Source organism: Sarcophilus harrisii, chromosome 2 (assembly GCF_902635505.1).
Source record: "Sarcophilus harrisii chromosome 2, mSarHar1.11, whole genome shotgun sequence".
Lineage (NCBI taxonomy): Eukaryota > Metazoa > Chordata > Mammalia > Dasyuromorphia > Dasyuridae > Sarcophilus > Sarcophilus harrisii.
In genome coordinates, this window is record NC_045427.1 from 478,979,966 (window position 1) to 479,004,497 (window position 24,532).

Consider the following 24,532-nt stretch of genomic DNA (forward strand, 5'->3'; position numbering starts at 1 on the left):
CTCCCAGCCTAACGATGCCCGCCGGAGGGTTTCCATGGGACAGTGAGATAAGTGGCCCCCGCCCTCCCTTGGGCTGCTCCCTGATCAGCCCCAGGAACTGGAGGAGGAAGCTGGAGCCGGATTCCCAGCCCAGCTTGGGCCCGCACGCCCGGCCAAGGAGTGGGGCTCACCCGTCTGTTTTGGAAAGGGAGGGAAGCGGGTACTCACGGGTATGGGAGTAGATGTACCAGAGGGCAGCAGTGAGCAAGGCTCCAATGAGGAAGGCTCCAAAGGTGATTCCCAGGACAGCCGGCATGCCCAGGCCTTGGGTTAGCAGGAGAGAAGCGGCGGTCAGAGGAGGCTCCACACTGCTCTGCAGGGGCTCCTGCCGATCATTGCCCCTCCAGTCTCTCTCAGACTGGACTCCAACCAAAGTCTTGGGCAGGGCAGACCCTGCTCCCCGGCCCGGAGCATGATCACCAGCGTCCCCCCGTTCCCTGGGGTCTAAGCAGGGCCGCCCTGTCCATTCCCTGGCCTAACTTACTTTCTCATATATCATGTTCTCAATCCATTGGATTCTGAGTCCACTGGCAAAGATCAATAACAGGGCCCCAGAGACCCTCTGGTCTCACTCTCTGGTCTCTAAACAGCCCAGCCCTTTCCTGTGCCTACTTCATAGCCAGATATCCCCGGGCCTTTCTCATTCAAGGAACATCTTGGGATATTGCCCAGACCTGATCCCTGAGGGTTTTTTGGGTCAGTGATAAATAAATGATATTTTAGCTCTAGACTCCCCGTCCTATTCCAGAAGGAGAATCTGTTTCCTCTGTCCGGAGATAGTGGGCAGTGGGAAGTTGGGGGGAATGTGTGTGAGAGATATATCCCAGCCTAACCATAAGGGGTGGGTGGGTGGGGTGGCAGCCTTCCCCTCCCCAGGAGGTTTTGTGGCCAAGTCTTCCACCTAAGGCCTTGTCCTAGGGCTGTGCTCCACCCCATCCTGACTCATTTTGCAGAATATCCACCCAAAGTTTAGCCATAGATCTGATGTGATTTTCACAGTTTTGCGCCCTTCTGGTTTCCCTTTATATTTCTTAAAAATGCCAGCCTTCTCCCCAGGGCAGTGCTCCACACCATCATCCCTTAAGAAGAGTGACCAAGTGTAACTTTGCCAAAGAAGCCAAGGTCTAAGTTAGCAAAGGCCCCTCCTCTTTCCTGGACACCTGGGTCCTTTCTAGGGAATGCTGGCTCTGGCCTTAAAGGGGAGGGGAGGAGGGAGGGGGCGGATCAGCACTGATCCCGGGGTCAGCGACTCTTCCTGCTCACCAGGGACAGGGGTCTTTAGGGAGGCAAGCAAACAGAGGCCGGAAGCCACGGGGGAAGGAAGGGGGGAGAGTCATCCATTCTGGGGGCTACTAAGAAGGAGAAAGATGTGTCCCAGGCACGTTCCAGAGAGGAAGGAAACCGAGCCACACTCCCCAGAGTAGCAGCCCTCTCTGGAGCCCTGTTCTGTAGGAAGCCAGCCAGGCCAAGGAGAGCTGCTTTCCATTCCTACCGGTTCCCCAGAGCAACGTTCCATCCCTTTCTGCCCCACTCCCAGGAGAGTCTCCTGGACAGAACAGCTCAGAGGTGAAGCCAAAAGTCGAGGCTGGGGCCTTCTCAAGGGAGAGGTGTTTTCCCTGCTTAGCAACACTAACAAGTTACAAACACATGTGGGATAGATGATCTCCAAGCCTTTCCCCAGCTCTGACATGTGACACTCGCTCCTCTGGCCCACTTCAATGTGAGGGGAGCCAGACTCGGCTCCAGTTTCTCCTCTTGGGCTTTATCTCTGAGCTTTTCCTCCCTTCCCTCCTTTCAGGAGTCCCTCAGTTCCCAGACAAGTCCTGGGCCAATGGCATCTTCCCCACAAACTGCCCGTCTGGATTTCCAGTTGAGAGAGCCCAGATCTCAGCCTCACCAGTGTCTGATAAACCCAGAGATTCTGGCTGCTGGGATAAGAACTCACTATCTGAGAAAAACTGCTAGGAAAATTGGAAAATAGTATAGTAGAGGCTAGGCATTGGTCAATGCCCCGGGACACCAAGATAAGATCAAAATGGGCTCATGATTTAGACATAAAAGGTGATACCATAAGCAAATCAGGAGAGCAAGGGATAGTCTAGCAGACATCAACCTCAGAAACCCACTACCCACATCATAGTCCTGGAGGGGTTGGGATGGAGAAGAAGCCAAAATTCTACTCACTTGTTGCTAGGGGATTGCTGATGTTTAACTTCATAGAGGTCTTCATGACAGTCTTGGTCTAGGTTGTGGGAAGAAAGGGTAGCATTTTGTAGCTGTCTCCTAGCTAGCCTCCTCACTTCCCTCCACGCAGCTCCATTCTTTAAGTTCTAATTCATGTCACCCCTCCTGTCACCCTGGTTCACAGCAATGGCCCCTAACTCCCCACCTCTGTAGCGGTTACTGGACAGTACCACTCGCCTCAGCTTCCACGTCTAATTTTGTGTGGTTAGTAACCCCTGTGTGGGTTATATCTCTACAACTAGATTGCAGATTCCTTGAGGAAAGGGACAATGTCTTGTAAACTTTTGTACCCCTGTGGCATCTAGCATGGAATAAGTTTCCACAATTTTGAAACTTAAAGCACTTGTCATATGATATTGTGAAATAAAGTTATCTCTGTTGATGTTTGATAGTAAGTTCCTTGCTATATGCTAATTATAGTTAGCCAATTAATAGCTACCGCAAGGTCTCTTTCCTTTCCACTTCTGATTATGTATTTGCTGAATTGAATTCCTGTCCCAATCTCCATCTTACCTCTTGCATGGTCCTGAGCATCAGCTCTACATTACAGCTCAGGATGGCAGTCGTTGGTGTGGGTACCATGTGACCCCGGAGAAGGAAGCTAAATTGGATCCACTTGGAGTCTGTTGTCAAGAGGCTCACCCTGGGGCTCTTGGCCAACTGGTCATGGATTAGTTCCACAGGGTCAGCCTCTGGCCCCAGGTCCAGGGAGCAGCTGTCCAGGTTTGTAGTGACCTCTGGAATAACTGGGCTTACTGTCACCTGAGGGAAGAGTGGCTCAGAACAGTGAGAAGGAGGGAGCCCTTAATCCAAGAGCAGTCTTGGGGGGGCAGGGTGATGGTTGGAGATGGGGAACCCTGGGATCTCCCCCTTTCATTCTCTTTATTGAATGGATAGTACTTCTCAGGCCTTGGGCAGTAGTGGCGGAGCTGGGAAATGTACCTGTACGTAGACCCGTTGACCCAGCTCAATGGTGCTGGAGGTCCGAAGGAATTTCTGGCTTTTGTAGGCATCCATATGGACAGAGAAGGCACTGATGTTGAGACATTCAACAGACTCTGTCTGTAAGGAACAGGGGCAGGTACATGAGCTTCAGTCACTCCCGTAAGGAGATCAGAGAGATCCACGTGTGACAAAGTCATTCAGGTGGATCGGCACATTGGCTGAGAGGGTGTGGGATGTCTTAGTTGGGGTCGTCCCATGCCAGGCCAAGGAATGTGATGGATTTTTGTATGGATGAATTTTCTTATTCTACAGATACGGAAACATCTTGAGAAATGGAATTTGGCCAGGGTTATGCAGCAAGTTACAGACAAGGAACCCCCTTACCCCAGAATACAATTGTAGCAGACTGCAGACTCAGCTTGTAGGGTGGGCAGGAGAGAGCAGTCATGGCCCCCTCTCGTTGCACCACCATCACCAGCCCCTCCCAACCAGTAAGTGAGGGAACTGAGAAATGGCAAGTTCTAGTCTAGAAGATATGGATTAAACACAAGAATCTAGTGGGGGAGAGAGGCTGGGAAAGGAAGAGAGACAGGGAAGAGAATTCCTGCTTACCAGAACTGGAACAGAGCTGGAGGTCAAGGTTAAAGCCACCTGGGGGAACAAATCAAGAACTAGAACACAGAATGTCAAAGCTGATCAAGACCTTGAAGGGAGTCTAACTCAATCCCCTCAATTTACAGAGAGAAAAACTGAGGGCTGGCTAGCTAGGGCAGATTAACTGTCCAACCATGATCATAAAGTGAGCTTGGGGCAAACCAGGAACAGTCAGTCATCCAGTCTAGAAATTTGAAAATATAAGGGAATCCTTGAGACTTGAAGAGCTAACTTGAAGACCAGTATTATAAGCCTCAAGAATTGAAACTGCTCAAAATTGGTACATGATTTGGGCATAAAAAGTGATACCATAAACAAATTAGGAAAGTAAGGAATAATTCACCTATCAGACTTTTGAAGGAGAGAAATTTATGACCAAAGAAAAACTAGAGAACATTATGAAAGGCAAAATGGACAATTTTGATTACATTAAATCAAGAAAGTTTTTACACAAACAAAAACCAACAGAAACAAAACTAAAAGGGAAGCACAAGACTGGAAAAAAACTTTTACAGCCAGTGTTTCTGATAAAAGTCTCATTTCTAAAATTATATATAAAGAACTGTGTCAAATTATAAGAATACAAGTCATTCCCCAATTGATAAATGGTCAAAGGAAGGGAACAGACAATTTTCAGATAATAAAATTAAAGCTATCTATAGTCATCTGAAAAAATGCTCTAAATCACTACTGATTATAGAAATGCAAATTAAAACAAGTCTGAAGTACCCCCTCAACACCGCTCAGACTGGCTAAGACAACAGGAAAAGATAAGCAGTACCCACTACTGGGTTTGTATCCCAAGGAAATAAAAAAGGAGGGAAAAGACTCACAAGTACAAAAAATGTTTGTAGCAGCTCTTTTTGTGCTAACAAAGAATTGGAAAGCGAGTAGATGCCCATCAATTGGGGAATGGCTGAACAAATTGTGGTTTATGAAGGTAATGGAACATTATTGTTCTATAAAAAATGATGAACAAGCTGATTTTTAAAAGACCTGCAAAGATTTACACAAACTGATACTGAGTAAAACAAGCAGAACCAGGAATACATTGTATCCAGTAATTGCAAGAATGTGCAATGATCAACTATGAAAGACCTGGTTCTTCTCAGTGGTTTAATGATCCAAGGCAATCCTAATAGACTTTGGATAGAAAATGCCACCTGCATCCAGAAAAAGAACTATGGAGATTGAATGTAAATCAACACATGCTATGTTCACTTCTTTTTTTCTGTTTCTTTTATGGTTTTTCCCCTTTGTTCTGATTTTTCTCTCCCAACATGATTCATAAAGCAATGTATATTAAAAATTAGTTAATTAATTTTAAAAAATAATTGAAACAGCTTGGAATTGTCAGTCTCAAAAAGATGGCAGATTCATGGGAGCAGCATTTGGCTGACCCCAGATGCTGGAGTTGATAGAGGAGGGTACCTGTGGGAAAAAATGGAGCTGGGACTACTCAAAAAGTGATGCTCGGGTAATTGATTTCCTAAGGCTCAGAGCTTCAACTTACCTCATTGTTTAAAATGACACCTTTCTTTATGTCCATACCACATTCATAGAAGGTGCTGCTTAAGACGAGCATATTTTCTTTTTCTTGTGACTGGCAAGTAGGGTCCCGGAAGGAGAGATGTTTGATGTTACATTTCAGGGCCTGGGAAAGAGCAAGGCACTGTCAGAACCAGGAGACCCACCTAATTTGCTAAAGCATAAAATTAGAGAATGTTGAAGCTAGAAGCAATCTCAGCAATCAGATCTAATTCCTTCCTTCATTTTATAAAGAGGGAAGTTGAAGCCCAGGGTGTTGTTTTGTGAATATTCTTCATTCATTCCTTCATCAACCATTTTTTGGAAAGCACTACGATGGAGAGAATTTACGTTTTGATAAACCATACACACACACACACACACATACATAATAAATTACATTTATTAAGTGCCTACTGTATGTGAACTACAAAGGATCCAAAGACCAAAAAGAAAGACAGAAAGAAATAGAAAAGGAAAGACTTTTTGCTTTCTAAGAGCTTTCATTCTATTAGGGAAGACAATACATACATGATAAGTATGATTCCTGTCCTTAGAGGATTTAAAGTACAGTTGCAAGATTAAAAAGAAACACCTAACTATGATATGTGATATTCTATGATGGGTGCATTACAGAGATGCAAAACAAATTGTTATTTTCTGAGACCTGAAGAAAAAAGTCAATATTTGCAAGGTAAATCAAGGAAGATTTGATGGAGGAAGGAAGGAAGACATTTGAGGCAGATGTGTTTGCTATTTTTTACAATCAGATCCAGGCATTCTTGGATCCTACTTATTTCTTCCATATCTCCAGACCCAACCTCAGACCATAATTATGCCTTCCAAACTCTTTGCAGGGCCTCCCCTCACCACCACCATCACCATCTTTCTACTTGCCCATACCATGATAAGATCTTCTTTTTTTTCTTTTTTTTTCATAATTATAACTTTTTATTGACAGAATCCATGCCTGGGTAATTTTTTACACATTATCCCTTGCACTCACTTCGATAAGATCCTTCTTTAGCATCAATGTCATGCTGTCTGAGGAGCATTGGGGCAAAAGCAGGGAACGTAGCAGAAACAAATGACAAATCAATATGGATGGGGTTGTCAGCACTGGAGAAGGTGAGGTTTCTATCTTGGAAGCTATAAGAAAAATAAAGAGAATAGTGTCAAGAGTTCAACATTTCCAATTCCTTTTCACTCCAACTTCCACCCAGTTGCTCCACCAAGGATGGATTCATGCCACATGGAGCCAAAAGGGCCCTTAGAGACTTTATAATTTTATAGCCATGGAATCAAAGACTCCAAGAAATTCGTTCAAAGTCATGTAGTAAGTTAATAGCAGAATCAGGACTAAAGCCAAGGCCTTCTGACCAGTCCAGGATACAAGACTGTGAATACCCAACTCAAAGTTCTGGATTATGGCTAAGTTTGGGGGAAGAACCAGGAGGTGCCCAGAAGGGATGTCTTAGAATGGGGAGTCTCACCACAACTAGGAGCCCATAGAGTAATGTGACTGGCAGGAGGAATCTCCACATAGGAGCCGATGATGCTAGCATTGAACTTCTGCTGGGCCTCCTGAAGTAGTCCTTGGAGTGTGTCAGAGAGGATGGAACCAGGGATACTCTTGTCAGGAAACATCTTGAAGGAGTATTCACCTGTAGTCTGAGGTAGGGAGAGAAAAAATAAGAGAAAGACAGAAAGGGGGTGATGGGGAAGAGGGAAAGCCGGAATTAAAAGAGAAGAGGGGAAAGGAAGAAGTCAGAGAAAGGAAGAAGCAAAGATGAAGGGAGAAAAGATGGAAGAGAAAGATTAAGGGAAGATAGAAAGGCAGATATAGAAGAGAGGAGCAAAGATTGAAATGAGAGAGAAGAGAAAGGAATACTGTATAGTGAAAAACACTTTTTTCCTTCTTCCCCTTAGCCACAAAGAGCTGAGGACCCTCCCTCCAATCCTTCTCAAAACATCTTATCCTAACTCATACAAGCCCATTTTCCCACAACCTTTCTGATTCTAACAGTCTGTAGCTCAATGACCTTCCCAAAAGTGAACGAGCTATGTGGAAAAAACTAAGTTGGGTAAAATAGTTGACCTTAACCACATGAAGTATCTAGGACTTAGCTCCCTCCCCCATCCCTAGGTGAGAGGAAGGCAAAGAGGAAGGAGGGGGTAGGAACCTGGACTCACCCCGATCTGCATAGTGTGGTTGGAGTCAATAAGCCAATTGACATTGGGGGGTCCCTGCAGGATCAGCACAGCCTCCAGTGTGGGAGCCGGATTCCCCAAAGGACAGCTCAAATCCATCTTCACTTCCACTGTCTGAGGGCTACAAGAACCCCACCCCAATGCCCACATAATTAGGCATAAGGAAGAGAGACCTTCTAGGAGAATTTGTCCTGCCATTGAGAGTTGGGTAATGGGACCATTTTATGGAGACTGATGACAGTATTCATATGTGAGCAAGTTGAAACAGCAGCAACTCCAGGGAATGGATGCAGACTGTGACAAGCTGATAAAGGTTACTGGCAGAGGTAACGAAACCTAGGTGACCATGAGCACATGAGAAGAACTCCAGGGAAAGAAGAGGGATACTTGCAACCCTGACCGGATGGGGCAAAGGTTTTGAGCCCTGGGTCAACTACATTACCTGCTTGCAGGACCTTGTGTGACCTTCAGAATGTGAGCCACTTTCTTGCTCAGTCCCTTGCTGAAGCGGCAGCCTTTGACTTCTGGTGCAACGGCATTCCATGTTAGGTGGTTGCCCATGTTGAAGTTAAGCTTTGGGATACATGGGAATTCAGATTCTGGGGCTGAGACGTTGATAGAGAAAATAAGGTTAAGAGATCAACCAACCAACCTTTGTCATACTCACAGTGGGTTCCCGATCTCCCAAAGGAAGAGAGATCTTCTGGCTTGGCTACTAGCATTAAGGAAACTTGGGGAACCTCTAGAATGGTGAAATGGCTAGTTATTCAAAGGCTTGCTTTCCAGACAGTAATGTCAAGTGTCCTTGAGAAGGAGTCCAAAGACCTGAAGTTCTGATCATGACCCTACTACTGATTTGCTGCATAATTTTAACTAAATCGTTTTGACCTCTATGGATTTTAGTGTCTTCAATCTATTAGATAAGGATTTATTCTAAAATGTTTACAAAGACATAGTAATTTCTGTGCATTGCCCTGGAGGGGCTACTGGTATGAGGTCTGAGGCTACTGGGAACCTTGAGAGTGCTAACATCATGAACTTCTGCTGCCATGGATACTAGATTAGAGGCAAGAGAACTGGGTTCAAGCTTTGCTCTCTCTGTTCTTTCTGCTCACAGGGCGACGAGATCCACGTCAGTGCAATTTAGAATACATCCATCAAGAAAAAGTTTATTCCATATACTAAGTTACAAGCCTGGGCCAGGAGCAGCAACAGTTGGCAGATACAGAAGTGTTTCTCTGTGGGTCAAGTAGGTTTCTGAAAATGAACCATTTCCCACAAGTACTTGTGCAAAACATAATTGGTCGTGTCAGTTCACAATGGGACAATCAATGGTCTTGCAAAGTTTGTTGGGTTTCCAGGGCAATAGTTATAAATATTTTCTAATCTGCCATACTGATATTGTCTTCAAGAGTCTGAGATAGGGTAGACTGTCTTCTGAACTATATTGCATGAGAAGTGGGATAAGGAAGGTGTAACATGAGGATTAGATGTGACCTACTGTTTAACATATTTTAAAGAAAAGGAAGTTACTCTAAAATGGTATTATTCATGCCAAAAAAAAAGAAAAAAAAAAGGAAAAAATAGAGTGCTTCCCCTTCACTGACACCATGTTATGTACTAACTAACTTTCAGCAAATCACTTAACTTTTTTTCCAGGCTCCATTTTCCTTTATCCTTGAAAAAAAATTGGGGCTGGAGAATGGATAGGGTTGGAGAAAACATTTCTAAGATCTTTTCTGGCTTTAGCAGTTGATATTAGTAGTACTACTAAAAGGAAAGGGAATGGGAATTGGGGGGGGGCAGAGGATTGTGCCTCAAGGAGACCTTCTCTTGAGGAAACTGACCTTGGCCCACATGGAGGATGATACTCTGGGGGTCTTCAATCTCTGCATAGGAAGTAAGGTCCCCATGTGTTGTCTGGGCCCAGTTAAGAAGCTGCTCCCTTGTGGAGAAGTCTGGTAAGGGACTATGGTCAAGCCCTGTTTCTTTGAAGAAGACCTTTGTAGGATCCTAAGGAGATAAGGGAAATTCTCAGAAAGTGGTTCTGAGCAGAGGCATCCTCAAAAAGGCAGCAAGTGGGGAGAACAATCAGGAGTCTTCTAGAGTCAGCTTGAAACAGAGGATCAATTATTAAATTTCCAATATGTGTTTATACCCGGGAAATCAGGAAAAGCTACAAATCAAGGCTTGATTTATTGTTTTTATCTATTGTCCAGACTCAAGAAAATAATGGAGAAAATGTTACTATTGCAAATTTAATTTGAAAGTGTGTCTTCATAGAGAGAGCCTGTTGTTAAACATTTATCAGCATATTCCTGGGGGAGAAATAAACATATATATACACATATATATGAATATATATTATATACATCTTTGTGTGTATGTATATGCAACCAATCTATAATGGCTCATGCCATCCCTAAAGTGAAGAGTCTGCCCCTGTCCTTCTAGTCTCAGTTTCCCATTTCCCAAATTGCTCCTTGAGGATTTTCTTCCGAGATCTCTTTAAAAGTCTCTGAGTGTTCATTTTAACCTTATGTCATGTATATCTTATAGAATGTATTGCATTGTAGTCATGTAGTCACCCTTAGGGATGGTCCTGAGCCTTGAAGTCTTTCTGAAGAGCCCTGTTGCTCTCTAAGAAATGTCTTTGATGAAACTCTCCATCCCCTTCCTCCATCTTTATTCCCCAATTCCATAGGGTCTGGGGCCAAGGAAAGATGGGAGAGAGAGACTAGTAAGAGGCTATTTCATCCTTTGACATCATTTCCAGAGCACCTACTGTCTGTGCAGTGGGAGAGCCTTGTGCTATCTAGCATGGGGAGAGTCAGAGAAAGGAATGTCCTTGCCTGTGAGGAGCTTCCTGTCCACTTGGAGAGCTAAGAAAAGAACAATACTAGACAGAAGTGACCCAAATGCTTTCTAAGTGTATGGACAGAAGCAAGAGTTCAGAGGAAGCAGAGGTAGCAGTGGCCTTTCATGGAAGGAATGGCTTCTTAAGCAGGATGAATGAGATTTAGAAAAGGAACAATGTCACCTGAAAAGGAAATGCTGAGGGGCAACTAGTGTCTGAAGGGCCTTTAGGATCCTCCACTAAGAGACAAGCAAAAGCAAGAGAAAAGAGTTAAACAATGACGAGCTATTCTTTAAAAAGGGGGATAGAGCAACAATAGTCTGAGGTGGTTCAGAAGTCTCCAGAGAGATGGACTGGAAAATTTCTGGAGGCTCCTTCTAGTCACAAGGCTATCTCTAGATTTCCCCATTTCCCAACTGGACTTGCTCCCCTGCAATTATTATTAATTTCCACTGTCCCTCAGCCCTGACCACTTACTTCCCCTAGCTTCTCTCTCCCCCAACCCTAGGGGTCTTAGCATTTTCTGATTTATAGAAGTAGAAGAGGGAGTTCCCTTATTCAAGTCCTCTGGTCCATGAAGAGGTAGACTTGCCCCCTTACAATGTATCTATCCCTTTTAAAGTTAGCCTTAGGGTTTCTCCTTAACCCTCACCCTTACGGCCTCCATGGCTGTTAGATTGGATCAAGGCCAAAGATGGAGAGGAAGCTGAGGGGGAGACCTCTCATGGGGAGACCCGGGCTGTGTGGTCCTGTCCTTTCTCAGTCCTGGACAGCTGAAGAAGTGGTGCTCAGGGGTGATGCTCAGGGCCCTGTGCAAGTGCCACATGTTACATCAAAGAATAGTCACTGCTCCCCTGCCATTGTCTATCGGTCCAGGGTATTATTAGCCACAGAGAGGAAGGCATTTGGCTGTTCCCCCTCCCCTGGGCACCAGGCCCCATAACTTCAGCTGGAGCCAGAGTCAGCTATCACTTTCCTGCTCTGGGCTTCAGGATCCTTCTTATGTCCTTTGCGTCATGCTCGGGTCCCTGTTGGCTCAGGACGCAGATCACTCACCAAGGCAGGGGCAGGCTGCCAGCAAGCAAGGAAATTGCCCAGGGAGGGCTAAGGGGAGGGAGTGGGTAGATCCATGTCCCAAGATAATCTGGCAAAAGCACTCAATTTAGAGCCCTAGGGTCTAATCCTGGCTCTGCCCTAGAATGACCTTGAACATGCCCATGCCCAAGTCTGGGCTTCAGTTTCCCCATCTAATATGATGGAGTCAAACTAGATGGTGTCCAAGAACTTTTTACCTTTCTGGAGAAAGATAACAGACTCTGATTTGCTAATTACTGAATTCCCCCTCCCACTCCTGAACATATGTTGACTCTCTTTCAGCCTTTGCTCCCATTTTTCATTTTTTTTTTTTTTTTTTGCCCTCTACCCCACTTCTCTTCCTGGCCCCCACCATCTTTCCCTGGTATTCTTTTTTCTCTGTTTCTTTCTTTGTATCTTTCTTCTTTCTCTCATTTCTCTCATTCTCTCCCTCTCCCTTTCCCTGTCTTTCTTCTTTCTTATATTGTTTCATCTGAGAACAACATCTAGTGATATCTGTTGCCTGGGGAGAGCAATCCTAGTTGTGGGAGACAAGGAGTTTCACTGAACCTGGAGGACAAAGATTGGGGTTCTGTCCAGTTCTTCCAGACTCTCCCTCAGCTCTTGGCTTCAGAGTCTGAGCCAGCTGTTCCTCAGTCCTCCTGTTTATATGCCATTTGGGCCTGTGTCTTGCATCTTTTGAGTGTGTTTTCCATATTCTCCCTTATTAGATTAATTGATCCCTGAGGACTGCTTTAGCTTAATGGAAACAGCATTGGATTTGGAGTCAGGAAAGACCTCAGTTTTCAATCCTGTCTCTAATGCTTATCAGCTTAATATGACTAGGACAAATTAGTAAATTTTTTGGGTTTCAGTTTCCTAAATTGTAGAATGGGGTAAGAAACACTTATGGTTCCCCTCATTGAAGAATTATTATAAGGTTAAATGAGATTATGTTTATCAAGTGCTGTATAAACCTTACATTATAAAAACATTAGTTTTTATTAGAATATAAGCCTCTTGAGGGCAGGAATTTTTTTTCTTGTCTTTGTATTCCCAGCATTTGGTATAATGTTGGGCACATAGTAAGTGATTTAAATAATATTGGCTGATTGATTGATTAGCCTAACTAGAACTAGAACATGTTGCCTTATGGAATGAGCCCTGTGGGAAGTGTGTAAGCAGACAGTGGATGACCAGTCATAAATGCTGCAGCGTGCATTATTGTCTGAATGGAATGTTTAACTAAATAACTTTTAAGGTCCCTTTCTAACATTGGTATTCTAAGATTCTTTGAATCTACGATCTTATGATTTTCTCTGCTCTATCTTTTCATTCTTTCTCCCTTCTGCTCTAAGCAATGTCCAAGGGATGAATCCGAAGATGTTTTAGAAGATCTAATCAAGGAAGAAGTTAGAGTGAGGGGGTTGGAAAAAATCTAAATTCAGTTTACATGAAAAGGGATGCTAGCAATCACTTTTGGCAGAGTCAAATAAATAATCTTTCCCATTTGCTTTTAAATTTTTTCAAAAACCCTGATGTCTTATTTAGAATTTCATAAAATCCTCTCAGTGAGATACTGAATAATCTGGTCCAGGGGTTCTTATTTGGGATATGCAAATTTGTTTTTTTAACAAGACTTTGATAACTGTATTTCATTATTTCATTTTCTTGCATCTGTCCAGATGAGACATGCCTTTTCCTCTTGCCAAACCTCCATGACTCTTGTACAGAGCTCTTACCAAGGAAAATTTGACTGGGATTCCTGTCTGCAGCAAGAGATTAATGTGACCCTGGACTTTGAGGATGACATGGACATCTCTGGGCTGTGGGACATTCCCCTTTTTGACTTGAATAGTCAGCTCCAATTCTGCGACCATCTGGGGAAAAGAGACAGAGACAAAGATAGCAGTCAGAGTTTATAAGGCAACCAAATTTGCTGTTCTGAGGGTACAGTGAGAGATTATTCCTCTTATTAATGGAGATGAATTTCCAATCCTTTTCCCCACAATGCCCCTGGCACTGCAGTTTAGCAGTCTAAAGGAGGCAGAGAAATGGAGATCATTGGTTTTGGAGTCCGAAAAACTGGCTTTGTCACTATTTCTTATGTGACCACATGTCAATGGCAGGGGTGAGGCAGGGAGCTCTGGGTAGATAGGCAGAGTACACTGAGCATAGAATACTGCATAGAGTGGGAAGACTCAGATTTGATTCCCCTCCACTCCCTGCCACATATTGGCCACGCACATGCTGGGCAAGCCATTGAAGCTTTTGGTGCTCTAGACAACTTTTTTTTAAACAACAACAAAAAAATTTTAGCATTCCTTTTTTTGAATTTTAAGTTCCAAATTTTCTCCCTCTTTCTAACTCCTCCCTCACCCATTGAGAAGGCAAGCAATATTATGTTAATTATACATGTGAAATCATGAAAAACATATTTCTATGTTACCCACCTTGCAAAGCCAAGAAAAATAAAGAAAGTTTAAAAAATTATGTTCCAACGGCACTCAGAATTCACCAGTTCTCTCGCTATAGGTGGATGGCATTTTTCATAATGAGTCCTTTGGAACTGTCATGAATCATTGTATTGACCAGAGTAACTAAATCATTCACAGTAGATCATCATATAATGTTGCTGTTACTTTATACTATGTTCTTCTGGTTTTGCTCACTTCACTTTATATCAGTTCATATAAGTCTTTCTGAAAGTAACCCTAGAGACAACTCTTTTAGGTGCTGTTAAATGGATGCAGTAGATGCAGTGGATAAAGCACTGGACCTGGAGTCAAATCTAACCTCAGACATTTACTAGCTGTGTAACATTGAGCAAATTATTTAACATCTATAAAATGAGAATACTTACCTTTTAGGGTTGATGTAAGGATCAAATGAGATAATAATTATAAAGCATTTAGTATAGTAACTGACATATAATAAATGGAATATAAATGTTAGTAGTAGTAGTAGTAGTTGGGCAGGTAAGTAGTGCAGTACATAGAGCACCAGTTCTAGAGTCAGGAGGACCCAAGTTCAAATACGACCTCAGATACATTCTAACTATGTGATTGTGGACAAGTCACTTAACTGTTTGCCTCAGTTTTCTCATCTGTAAAATGTACTGGAAAAGGAATGGCAAATCACTCCAGTATCTTTGCCAAGAAAATCTCAAATGGGATTAGAAAGAATTGGACATGACTAATCAAATGAACAACAACAGAGGAGGTTGCCAACCTGCACTTCCATATCCTCAAATTCCCTACACTAATGGAATCATAGCTCCAGTTCAGTGATATGTCAGCAAATGTTTAATAACTGACTCCCCAATGTGGGGGGGAGTGCACAAAGGATACATGTTTAAATTTAATCTGCTTTAGCACATTAACGCTTTTCAACACTTTCTATGAATAAACAAATCAATAAAACAATAATGAATCAATGAATCATACCCCTACTTGTAGCACTAGAAGACTTTTGAGGCATAAATACTTTGGCTGAAAATTTAATACCTGGCTTTTCAGAGCCAGCATTGACCCTTAGTCTGGTTCAATCTTACACTTTCACTGGGTTGCAAAGCTTAAAACACCATTTTGTATAGTGTGCTATTATTAAACCCCAGCCTCAGATCTATATTTAAGGCTTTCTGTGTGCCCAGCTCTGTGCCAGGTAGTTTGGGATTTATACTAAGTCTATAACATGGTCCTACACACACAGAGCTTTCAGTTTCCAAAAAGGTCCAATAAGGACCTTTCTGGCACCATGAGAAGAATTAGAATTAAGAATTAATTAGACTTAAGAGCAGGAAAGACTCAGGATTGGAACACTGAGTGCGGAGCTGGGTACCATATTTTGGGAAAGACACTGTCAGGCTGGAGGGCACGAGGGGTAAAGCAGAACGATGAGTGAACTCACAACTGTGTCGAAGAGGGATTGGAAATGAAGGAACTGTGGCAATTAAGCCTGGGGAACACTTAGGAAGGAAAGATGGCTGTCTTCTGTACTGGAAAGTCTAAGAATCTTGTTCTGATTGATCCCAGAGTACTGAATGAGGAGTAATGGATGAGCATGTCAGAAAGGCAGATTTCAACTCAATGCAAAGCATCTCCAACCACATGACAATGGAAAGGTTGCCTCCAAGAGCAGCCTGCTGGTGGTCTTGGAAGCAGGGGCTGGATGACCACTGGGTGAGTAACAGAGGGGATTTCTGCTCTGCAATGGGTGGTTTGTGAGATATTCGAATGACAAGCATTTATTATGTGCTTTTTTGTGGCTTAGCAGTGTCTGGCTTATCATAGTGGCCCCATGGGAGGTTTTCTTGGCAAAGAGACTGACACTGTTGGCTGTTTCCTTTTCCAGTGGATGAAGGTAAAGAGAAGTGACTTGCCTAGTGTCAGACAGCTAGTGAGGGTCTAAGACCAGATTTAAACTCGGGTTTTGCTGCTTCCAGACCCGGCACACTATCCACTGAACTACCTACCTGGCCATCACATTCTGTGTTAAGCACAAAGGATACAAAGAGAGAAAATCTGTACTTTCAGGGAGTTCACAGTCTAATGGAGGAGAGAAGATGTAGATAACTATGCATATATACAATATATACTTTTAGTTAGTCATTAAGCATTTACTAAGCTCTTCTTTTGTGCGAGGTATTGTGCTAAACATTGAGAATACATAGTCCTTGCTCTCAAGGAGGATGAGCTTATAGAAAAATTATTGAGGTGAAGGTAAGGGAGATCAAAGGGTAGAAGTAGGATTTGATCTGAGTTTTCAAGGAAGCCAGAGAAGCTAAGAGGCACAGAAAAAGGGGCAGAATGTTATAGGAATGGGGGTGGGGAGTAACCAGTACAAAGGCATGGAGGTGGGAGATGAGGTGTTGTGTGGGTGAAGAATAGAAAGTAGGCCATTGTATCTACATGATAGAGTGTATGGAGTGGAGTGATAGAAGGCTGGAAAGGCTGGAAGAGATCAGATTGTGGAGGGTTTTAGATATAAAAACAGATTTTATATTTGATCTTGGAGGTAACAGGGAGCCATTGAAATTTATTGCATGAGGAAAGAGAGGCTGGCATGCTATATATTCAAAACAATACTTTAGGAAAATCACTTTGTCAGCTGAATAGATGATGGATTGGCATAGAGAGAGACTTGGGGAAGGGAGACAGGTTAGAAGGGTATTATATTAGTACAGGTAAAAGGTGATGAGGGCCTGTGCTACAGAGGTACCTAGTTAGGGAATGGAAAAAAAGATATGTATATAAGGGTGGGTTTGTTGCGTTGAACTCTGAGGTCCTTTCTGACGTGTAGTTTTCTCTTTTTAAAATATTTTATTTTTTTCAATTATGTATAAAGATGGTTTTCAACATTTATTTTTGTAAGATTTTGATTCCTAATTTTTTTCTCCCTCCCTCCCTTATCTCTGCCCTCCCCAAAAGAGCATGCAGTCTGATATAGGTTATACATGACATGTAGATTCTATGAGTCCATAACTATGGTGACCTAGAACAAGGAGGAAAGGCTTCTTGCAGGAAGGGAAGACAGAGTCGAATGGAGAGAAAGATCGAGGAGATTTTTAGCAAGCAGAGAAGAGGCAGGGAAGGCACTGTCAGTGGGACAAACATAGCTGAGGTAAAAGGCCAACACAAACCTGACTGCATCAGGTGATCCCCCAGTCGGGGGATCCTAAACCTACCAGGACAGGAGCACATGCCCCCCAAAGCACTGGTGCAAGTCCTGGATGATAAGAATGGAGACCCCATTCATTCCCTTGGGAAGTCTGGGTGCTTGTGGCTAAGTTGACTCAGCTGTAGAAAGTCCATCATTTGACAGCAGTGGCATTTGGGGAAATGTAAGCCTTCTGCCCAAGAGGGGGACAGCAGTGACAGGACTATCATGCACCCTGTTGTTCTTCTGTCATGGACAGATCTAGAGATATTTTTAGAAAAAGACACCTGGGAAAATCCCTAAGAAAATTAATACCAGAATGTTTATCTTACTGTTCATAGATCCTAGAATGTGAAGAACCAATCTCCCATTTTACAGAGAAGGCAACTGAGGATCAGTGAAACTGAAGTCTCATAACAAGAGAAATAGGCTTGAAAATAGTGGTAAAGCAGGACTTCCTGTAGGTAAATCATGTCATGGAAATGCATAGAGCAATTCTAGGTAAATGAGATAAATTTTTGCCGGTACTGGACTGATATCTACACATGCATAAGCATACTCCTATGGAGGCAGCTTGGCGATGGGAATAGAGAGCTAGACTTGGAGTCAGGAAGAGTGGATACAAATCTTGCCCTTGATACTTACTACCCTGTGTGACTCTAGGCAAGTCACTTAACCCTGTTTGCCTCAGTTTCCTTCTTTGTCAAATGAGCCAGAGAAGGAAATGCCAAGAAAATCCTAAATGGGGCACGATTAAAAAAACGCAACAACCACCACAACCAGCGCCACTGAAGCTGGTTCTGTGGGCTGGCCCTTGGTTTGGAGCTCTCTCCCCCCTCATGTAGGTCACTAGCTGGGAGAGAGAAGGCAGTTGGCTACTTTTCCTGTTCTCAGGCTTCTTCAGCCCTGAACTAGTCATAAACAACAGAACAACAACACGGTCCCTCCTGCTCTTAAATCTATGCTTCCACAATCCTCTGTTCTCCTAAGGGATAGTTGGGTGTGATGTCTTTGGGTGGATGGAGTCCCTGAGCCAAGGCTTCCCAACTGACAAAATTGCAAATTTTTCCTACATTTGCCTTCATGGACAGGATGAGTGCTGGAAAAACGTATCTCCATCCTCTGAGGGTCCAGCCCACTCCATTTGTCCTACCCTCACTGACTCCAGCTCAGAGAAGGGAGGGGATAGGCTCAAGAATGAGCCCTAATAGATGCTTGGCAGCAAAAAGCCCCTCTCCCCCGCCTGCTGTGATCCCAGTGAGGTTCATGTGACTTCCAGAAGAGAGAACAAGAGCTCCAGACCAAGACTCCAGGCCCCTGCCTGACCCCAGGGTTCCCCCCTCCTCCTCCACCCCCACCCCCGGCCATGTGGGGCCTCCGTTTCTATTTTTATTGCCTGTGTTTTCCAGAGACCATTGTTGATGGACTCAGCAACTGCGGGAAAGGGAATTTTGTCTCTCTGTCCCCTGAACATTGGGAGTCACTTATAGAAAGCAGCTTCCAGTAATTCTTCTAGGAGTGGAGCCATGTGGCTGGTCCTCCTCCCTCTCCCCTTCCAGGCCCCCTCCCATCCAAGCCTGGGCAGGAGTCGACTGTCTGTCAGTCCCGGCCCAGACACCGACAAGCTGCTGCTCACCAAGCCTGGGCTCTGATCCCTGCTGTGTCTGATCAGCCGGGGAAGCGGCAGAATGCAGGGAAGAAAGGCATTGCATTCTGCCCCAGCTCTGTCACAGACTCATTGGGCAACTTCATTGGGCTTCTCATCAGAAAAATGGGAATAACCATAAAAGCTTACATGTATGGAATGTTTTAAGGCTTTCCAGAGACTACATAAGTAGTCTTACAAGTTTTCCCTCACACATTAAAAGTAATAATAAGCACAATAGCTAGCACTTAATAATGCTTAAAGGTTTGAAAAATTTCTACAAATCTTGCCTCATTTTGTTCTCACAAGAACTCTGGGAGGTAAGTGCTCTTATTATCTTCATCAGTGAGAAAACTGAGACCAAGATAGGTTAAGAGACCTGACTAGTTAGTAAGTTTCTGAAGCTAAATTTGAACTCAGTTCTCCCTGACTACAAGTCCAATCCTTTATACACTATATACAAGATTTCTTGCAGCCTGCTCTAATAGAATATTTTGTTGTTCAGTTACATTCAGTTGTGTCGAACCAACTCTTTGTGACCTTATTTGAGGTTTTCTTGGCAAAGATGATGAAGTGGTTTGTGGTTTCCTTCTCTAGTTCAATTATAGAGGAGGAAACTGAGGCAAATATCTAACTATCTGAGGCTGGATTTCAACTCAGGGCCTTCTAACTCTAGGTCCAGTGTTCTATTCTCTGTGCCACCTGGCTGCCCAGTAGAATAAATATGCAGCGTCTCTAATTATCCCTTTCCTGATACTTCCCATACTGAAAGGGAATGTTGAAGTAGAGCACCACACTTGGAGTTAGGAAGACCTGAGTGCAAATCTAGCTAACTGACCATGGGTAAGTCACCTAACCCTGTTTGCCTCAGTTCCTCATCTATAAAATGGGAAAAAATAATAACATATAGAGTTGTTACAAGCAGAGGTATTAAATATAAAATCATGGGCCTCTTTAAGAATAAAATGAATAAGAATCTATTGAGAAATATATAAAGAAATAAGAATAAAATGAAATTGGGAAATGTTTAAAATACAATAAAACATTGATAATGTTACATTTGAAAACTAAGTCAAAATATAATTCAAAGGGATCCTTATGTATAAGTTGTGGCTCCCATTTCTATTTGAGATTGATATCACTGGTAATAAATTAAATGTGATAATATTTGTAAGAAAACACTTTGTAAACCTTAAAGTGTTATGTAAATGCTGACTTATTTTAGCTATTATTTTTATCATTATTATTGTTATCATATCAGCTAGCAGCATAGTGTTATAGTTAAAGAAATGACCTCTAAGCCTGAAAGATCTAGGTTCAGATCTTGCCTCTTAAAAATTAATGGCTCTGCTGTTGGTGGAATTGTGAATTGATGCAACCATTCTGGAGAATAATTTGTTACTATGATCAAAAGGTTATAAAACTATCCATACCCTTTGGCCCAGCAGTACCATTACTAGGTTTGTTTCCCAAAGAGATCATTAAAAGGGCAAAAGAACCCACTTATACAAATATAATTATAGAAGTTCTTTTTTGGTGGCAAGGAATTGAAAACTGAGGGCATGTCCATCAACTAAGGCATGGTTGAACAATTGTAATGGAATACAATGCTGTGAAATATAAAGAGAGGTATGGCTTCAGAAAAAACCTGGGAAAACTTGTATAAACTGAAGCAAAGTAAAATGAACAGAACCAGGAGAACATTATACACAGTAACAGTAAGATTGCAATGATTAATTATGGAAGACTTAGCTATTCTGATCCATCCAATGATCCAAGATAATTCTGAAGAACAATTCTAAAAAATACTATCCACTTCCAGAGAGAAAATTGATGAAATTTGAGAGCAGATTCAAGCATAATTTTTTCACTTTATTTTTCTTTTTGTAACATGACTAACATGGAAATATGTTTTGCATGATTTCATATGTATAATTGATATCACATTGCTTGCTTTCTCAATGGGTGGGGGAGGGACTGGAGGAAGGGAGAGAATTTGGACTCAAAAATTTTAAATTAATGTTAGAAATAAATAAATTATAATTTTAAAAATGTGACTGCGTGACTGAGTAAATCACTCAACCCCTTGGCTCACTATATAACTCTTAAGAGTAATATAGAATATGCTAACCTGTATTGGTAGAGAGTATCATCACCTGGGAGTTCCCTACACCAGTGAAATCACAGGCTTACTGTGCCTCCCTGTTCATATCCCCCCATGGCCCCAGGGGAGGTGGCAGGAACTCCCCCACCCTTGCCCAAGGATGGAAGGAGCCTTTCCTGGTCTCTGTTTTTTTTTTTTTTTTTTTTAAACAGATTTGACCATTGTCATCAAGAATGAGTCACTGTCTTATTAATCAGAAAATCCTCCAATTTCAGCATTTCCAGACAGTGTTGTTTAAGGGGCAGGAGCTACTGGAATCTGCCTAAGAGTGAATCAGCCCTACTGGACTGGGTTTGTGAGGAGTATTTATATTGAGGTTGTCTTATCACAGCTTAGAACAGGGAGCCTGCCCGGAACCGTGAGACACTAGACAGTGGTTTCCTGACTCCTGTGGGTCATGATCAGCTCGGTGGGCACTTTTAATAGAGTCCTGCCCCTTTGCTTATTCCTATCCCAGCTCCCACAACAAGCTTCCCAGAACCATCAGAGCTAGGAGATTTAAGCCAGCAAGGACTCATCTCCCAGGGGCTCATCGTCTTGAAGCTGCCTCCCCCAGAGCGGAAATCACCTCTCCTCAGACCCCCTACCCAGGGACTTTTTATTGGCTCGTCCAGCTAGGCCACATCTGGAAAACTCATGATTTTAGCAGATCTTCAGACCCATGAGAGACGTTCTCTCTCCTTTGGAGTATGAACTGTAGAGGAGACCTCAGGTCAGGAAAGGTCGCAGAGACAAGGATTCCCACAGATTGTGGAACCTGGTGACAATCAATGTTCCATCTTGCCTGGAAGGAAGCAGCTGAGCCCCTGCCCTGACTCCCTGAGAGAATTGTAGAAGTGATGTGAAATGGAGGAACAAAATGTAAGCTCCTTGAGGACAGGACAATTTCATTTTTGTCATCACATGCCCATTATAACTCCAAGGCCAAGAAAGAAAGCTGAGGGGAAATTGCCCATCAATATTTCTGTGTCTTCCCATTAAAAAGTAAGTTTCTTGAGGGTAGGGACTCTTCCGTTTGTATTTGTATCCCTAGCACTCAGCACAGTGCCTGGTGCAAAGTAAATGCTTAATAAATGTTTGTTCAAACTACCTACCTACCTACCTATCTGTTTATCTGTCTATCCATCCATCCATCAGTCTATCTATTTATCTACTTGTCTGTGTATATCTCTCCCTCCCTTTCCTTCCTTCTCTTCCTCCCTCCTTCCCTTCCTCTTTTCTCTTTCTTTCTTTCTTTCTCTTTCTTTTTTCTTTCTTTCTTTTTCTTTCTTTTTTTCTTGTCTATCCATCTGTCTTTTGTTTGTCTATCTATCAAGAGCAGAAACTGGAACTATTTCCCTTGTATTTGTATCCCACAGTACATGATAGGCACTTAATAAATGCTTGTTGATTGGTTGACTGTTATTTGACCATTTCAGCCCCAATCAGCCAAGAAAGAAATCCATTTAATTAATGATAGCACTTAGAAAATTGAGGAAAATTTACATCATTTGCAAATGATGGTGAATATCTTGGTCAGAAAGAGACTCTATGTTCTCTGTAAGATGATTATGACCCTGCCCGCACTCCAGACTCCAGGTCTGATTGTTTGAGGTACTGTTTGCTGTTGAGAAAGAGTGTCAGGGTGTTGGAGGAAACTTTCCTATAATATCCTATACCACTTGGCCCTGCAGCCAGCTGAACAAGGGATCACTCACCTTTGAAAACCTCAGGTTGAGGACATGGACCTCCTGAGTAGAGTTAAGGGGTTTCTGGCCCAGACAACCCCAAGAGACTTGATTTGTGGTATATGTCACCTTTCCTGTTTCAGAGTCCAGGAGTTCCAGGTCACAGTCAGCTTTCTCCAAAGGATCTGTTAGGAAACATACATAGTCACCTTTAGGGCCAGTGTCCTAATCTGGGCAGAGAGGGAGAGATGGGGGGAGGAAGGAAATTGGGATGATTGGGGATTATGGTCTCTGCTTTCAAAGTGGAAAAGGTCCTGGTGTAAGGAATCAGGAAGCCCAGGTTCTAGTTCCAGTTCCCCCAGTTCTGACTCAGAAGCATAATTTGGGATTTTTTAAATCTATAGCCAAAACAGTTGATGAAGGAGCTAATCCCAGTTCTAGTCCCAGGTTCCAGTCCCAATTCTAGGTCAGAAATATAACTAAGGAGTTAAGGAGGCACAGGGGAAAAGGACTATTGGGCCCAGGGGACAGTCCATTCACTAGTGGAATGGATAGCCCATGTTTTGGAGATATAGCAGAATAAGTGCTGACTCTTGAATCAGAAGGCCTGGATTCAAATTCTGCTTCTTATCCTTTACTACCACTGTTGGACAAGTCAATTAACTTTTTTGAGTCTCAACTCCTCTATATCATGAATAGAGTTAAACTAAATGACCTCGATTGATCTGATCCCTTCCAGCTCTTGACCTATAATCTCTCTCTTCTTCCCTTCCTCTAGCTTCAACACTACTCCTTTGCCCTTCTCCCCCCAATCTGTTTTTCCTCCTGCTCCCTGTGGAGTCAGGGAGGGGAACATTGGTATCCAGACCACCTCAGGGAAGAAATGAGACACCCCTTCTCCAATACTAACATTTGAAACAAATTGCTAACAGTCCTACTTTTTGTCTCATGGGCAAATCACTGTATCATACTGAGGTCAGTTTTTCACCCCTGTAAAATGAAATTAAAATCTCTTCCCTTCCTACCTAAGAAAGTTATAAGGGTCAGTACATAAGAAGTTGTATATGATGGTATTTTCTAAGCTTCCAATCCCTCATCATAACATTTCTATAGTAAATACAAGGAATTAGGAATAACTTTATTACATGACTTCAGTGCACAATTTGTACCTGCTGGATGAGGCAATTGATATTGTACTGGGCCTGAAGTCAGGAAAATCTACCTGAATTCAACTAGCCTCCCAGGATTGCTAGTTGTGTGATCCAAGAAAAGTCACTTAACCACTATCTGCCTCAGCTTCCTTAACTGAGGATCATAATACCATATCCTACACAGGGTAGTTGTGAGGCTAAGAGGAAATCAAATGAGATAATATTTGTAATGCACTAGACATGACATAGATGCTTAATAAATGCCTGTTCTCTAACTAATATAGAAATATAGTTACACATATATAACCTACATCAAATTGCTTACCATCTTAGGGAGAAAGAGGGGGAGGGAGAAAATTTGGAACTAAAATTTTTTAATCCAATTCAATAAATATTTATTAAATTGCTAGCATTTGTCTGCATATCACTTTCCAAATATGACCTTATTTGATTCTCACAGCAACATTGATAAGTAGGTGCTATTACTATCTCCATTTATTTTACAGATAAGAAAACTAAGGCAGATAAAGATGTCATTCTGATGGTGCTATCTACTATGTGTCCAGCACTGTGCTAGGCTCTAGAGGTGAAATGACAAAAATTAAATAAGGAATCAATTTTTTAAAATCAATATTAAAAAGCAATCAAACAAACATACTCTGATTCAACAGTATCATTACTGTATCCCAAAGAGAT

General features: G+C 42.7%; 1 protein-coding gene across 1 annotated transcript in view; it reads right to left on the reverse strand.

Moving 5' to 3' along the window:
• ENG (endoglin) overlaps positions 1–24,532 on the reverse strand; it is a 39,824-nt gene that overhangs the window by 2,221 nt on the left and 13,071 nt on the right. The window contains exons 2-14 of the mRNA XM_031954688.1: positions 22,716–22,870; positions 13,294–13,431; positions 9,468–9,633; positions 8,063–8,225; positions 7,603–7,741; positions 6,903–7,080; positions 6,416–6,558; positions 5,396–5,536; positions 3,841–3,879; positions 3,226–3,345; positions 2,797–3,045; positions 2,224–2,281; positions 208–303 (exon numbers count right to left, since the gene is read on the reverse strand). Coding sequence (XP_031810548.1) covers positions 208–303; positions 2,224–2,281; positions 2,797–3,045; positions 3,226–3,345; positions 3,841–3,879; positions 5,396–5,536; positions 6,416–6,558; positions 6,903–7,080; positions 7,603–7,741; positions 8,063–8,225; positions 9,468–9,633; positions 13,294–13,431; positions 22,716–22,870 — 1,785 coding nt within the window. The remainder of the gene's footprint in view (positions 1–207; positions 304–2,223; positions 2,282–2,796; positions 3,046–3,225; positions 3,346–3,840; positions 3,880–5,395; positions 5,537–6,415; positions 6,559–6,902; positions 7,081–7,602; positions 7,742–8,062; positions 8,226–9,467; positions 9,634–13,293; positions 13,432–22,715; positions 22,871–24,532) is intronic.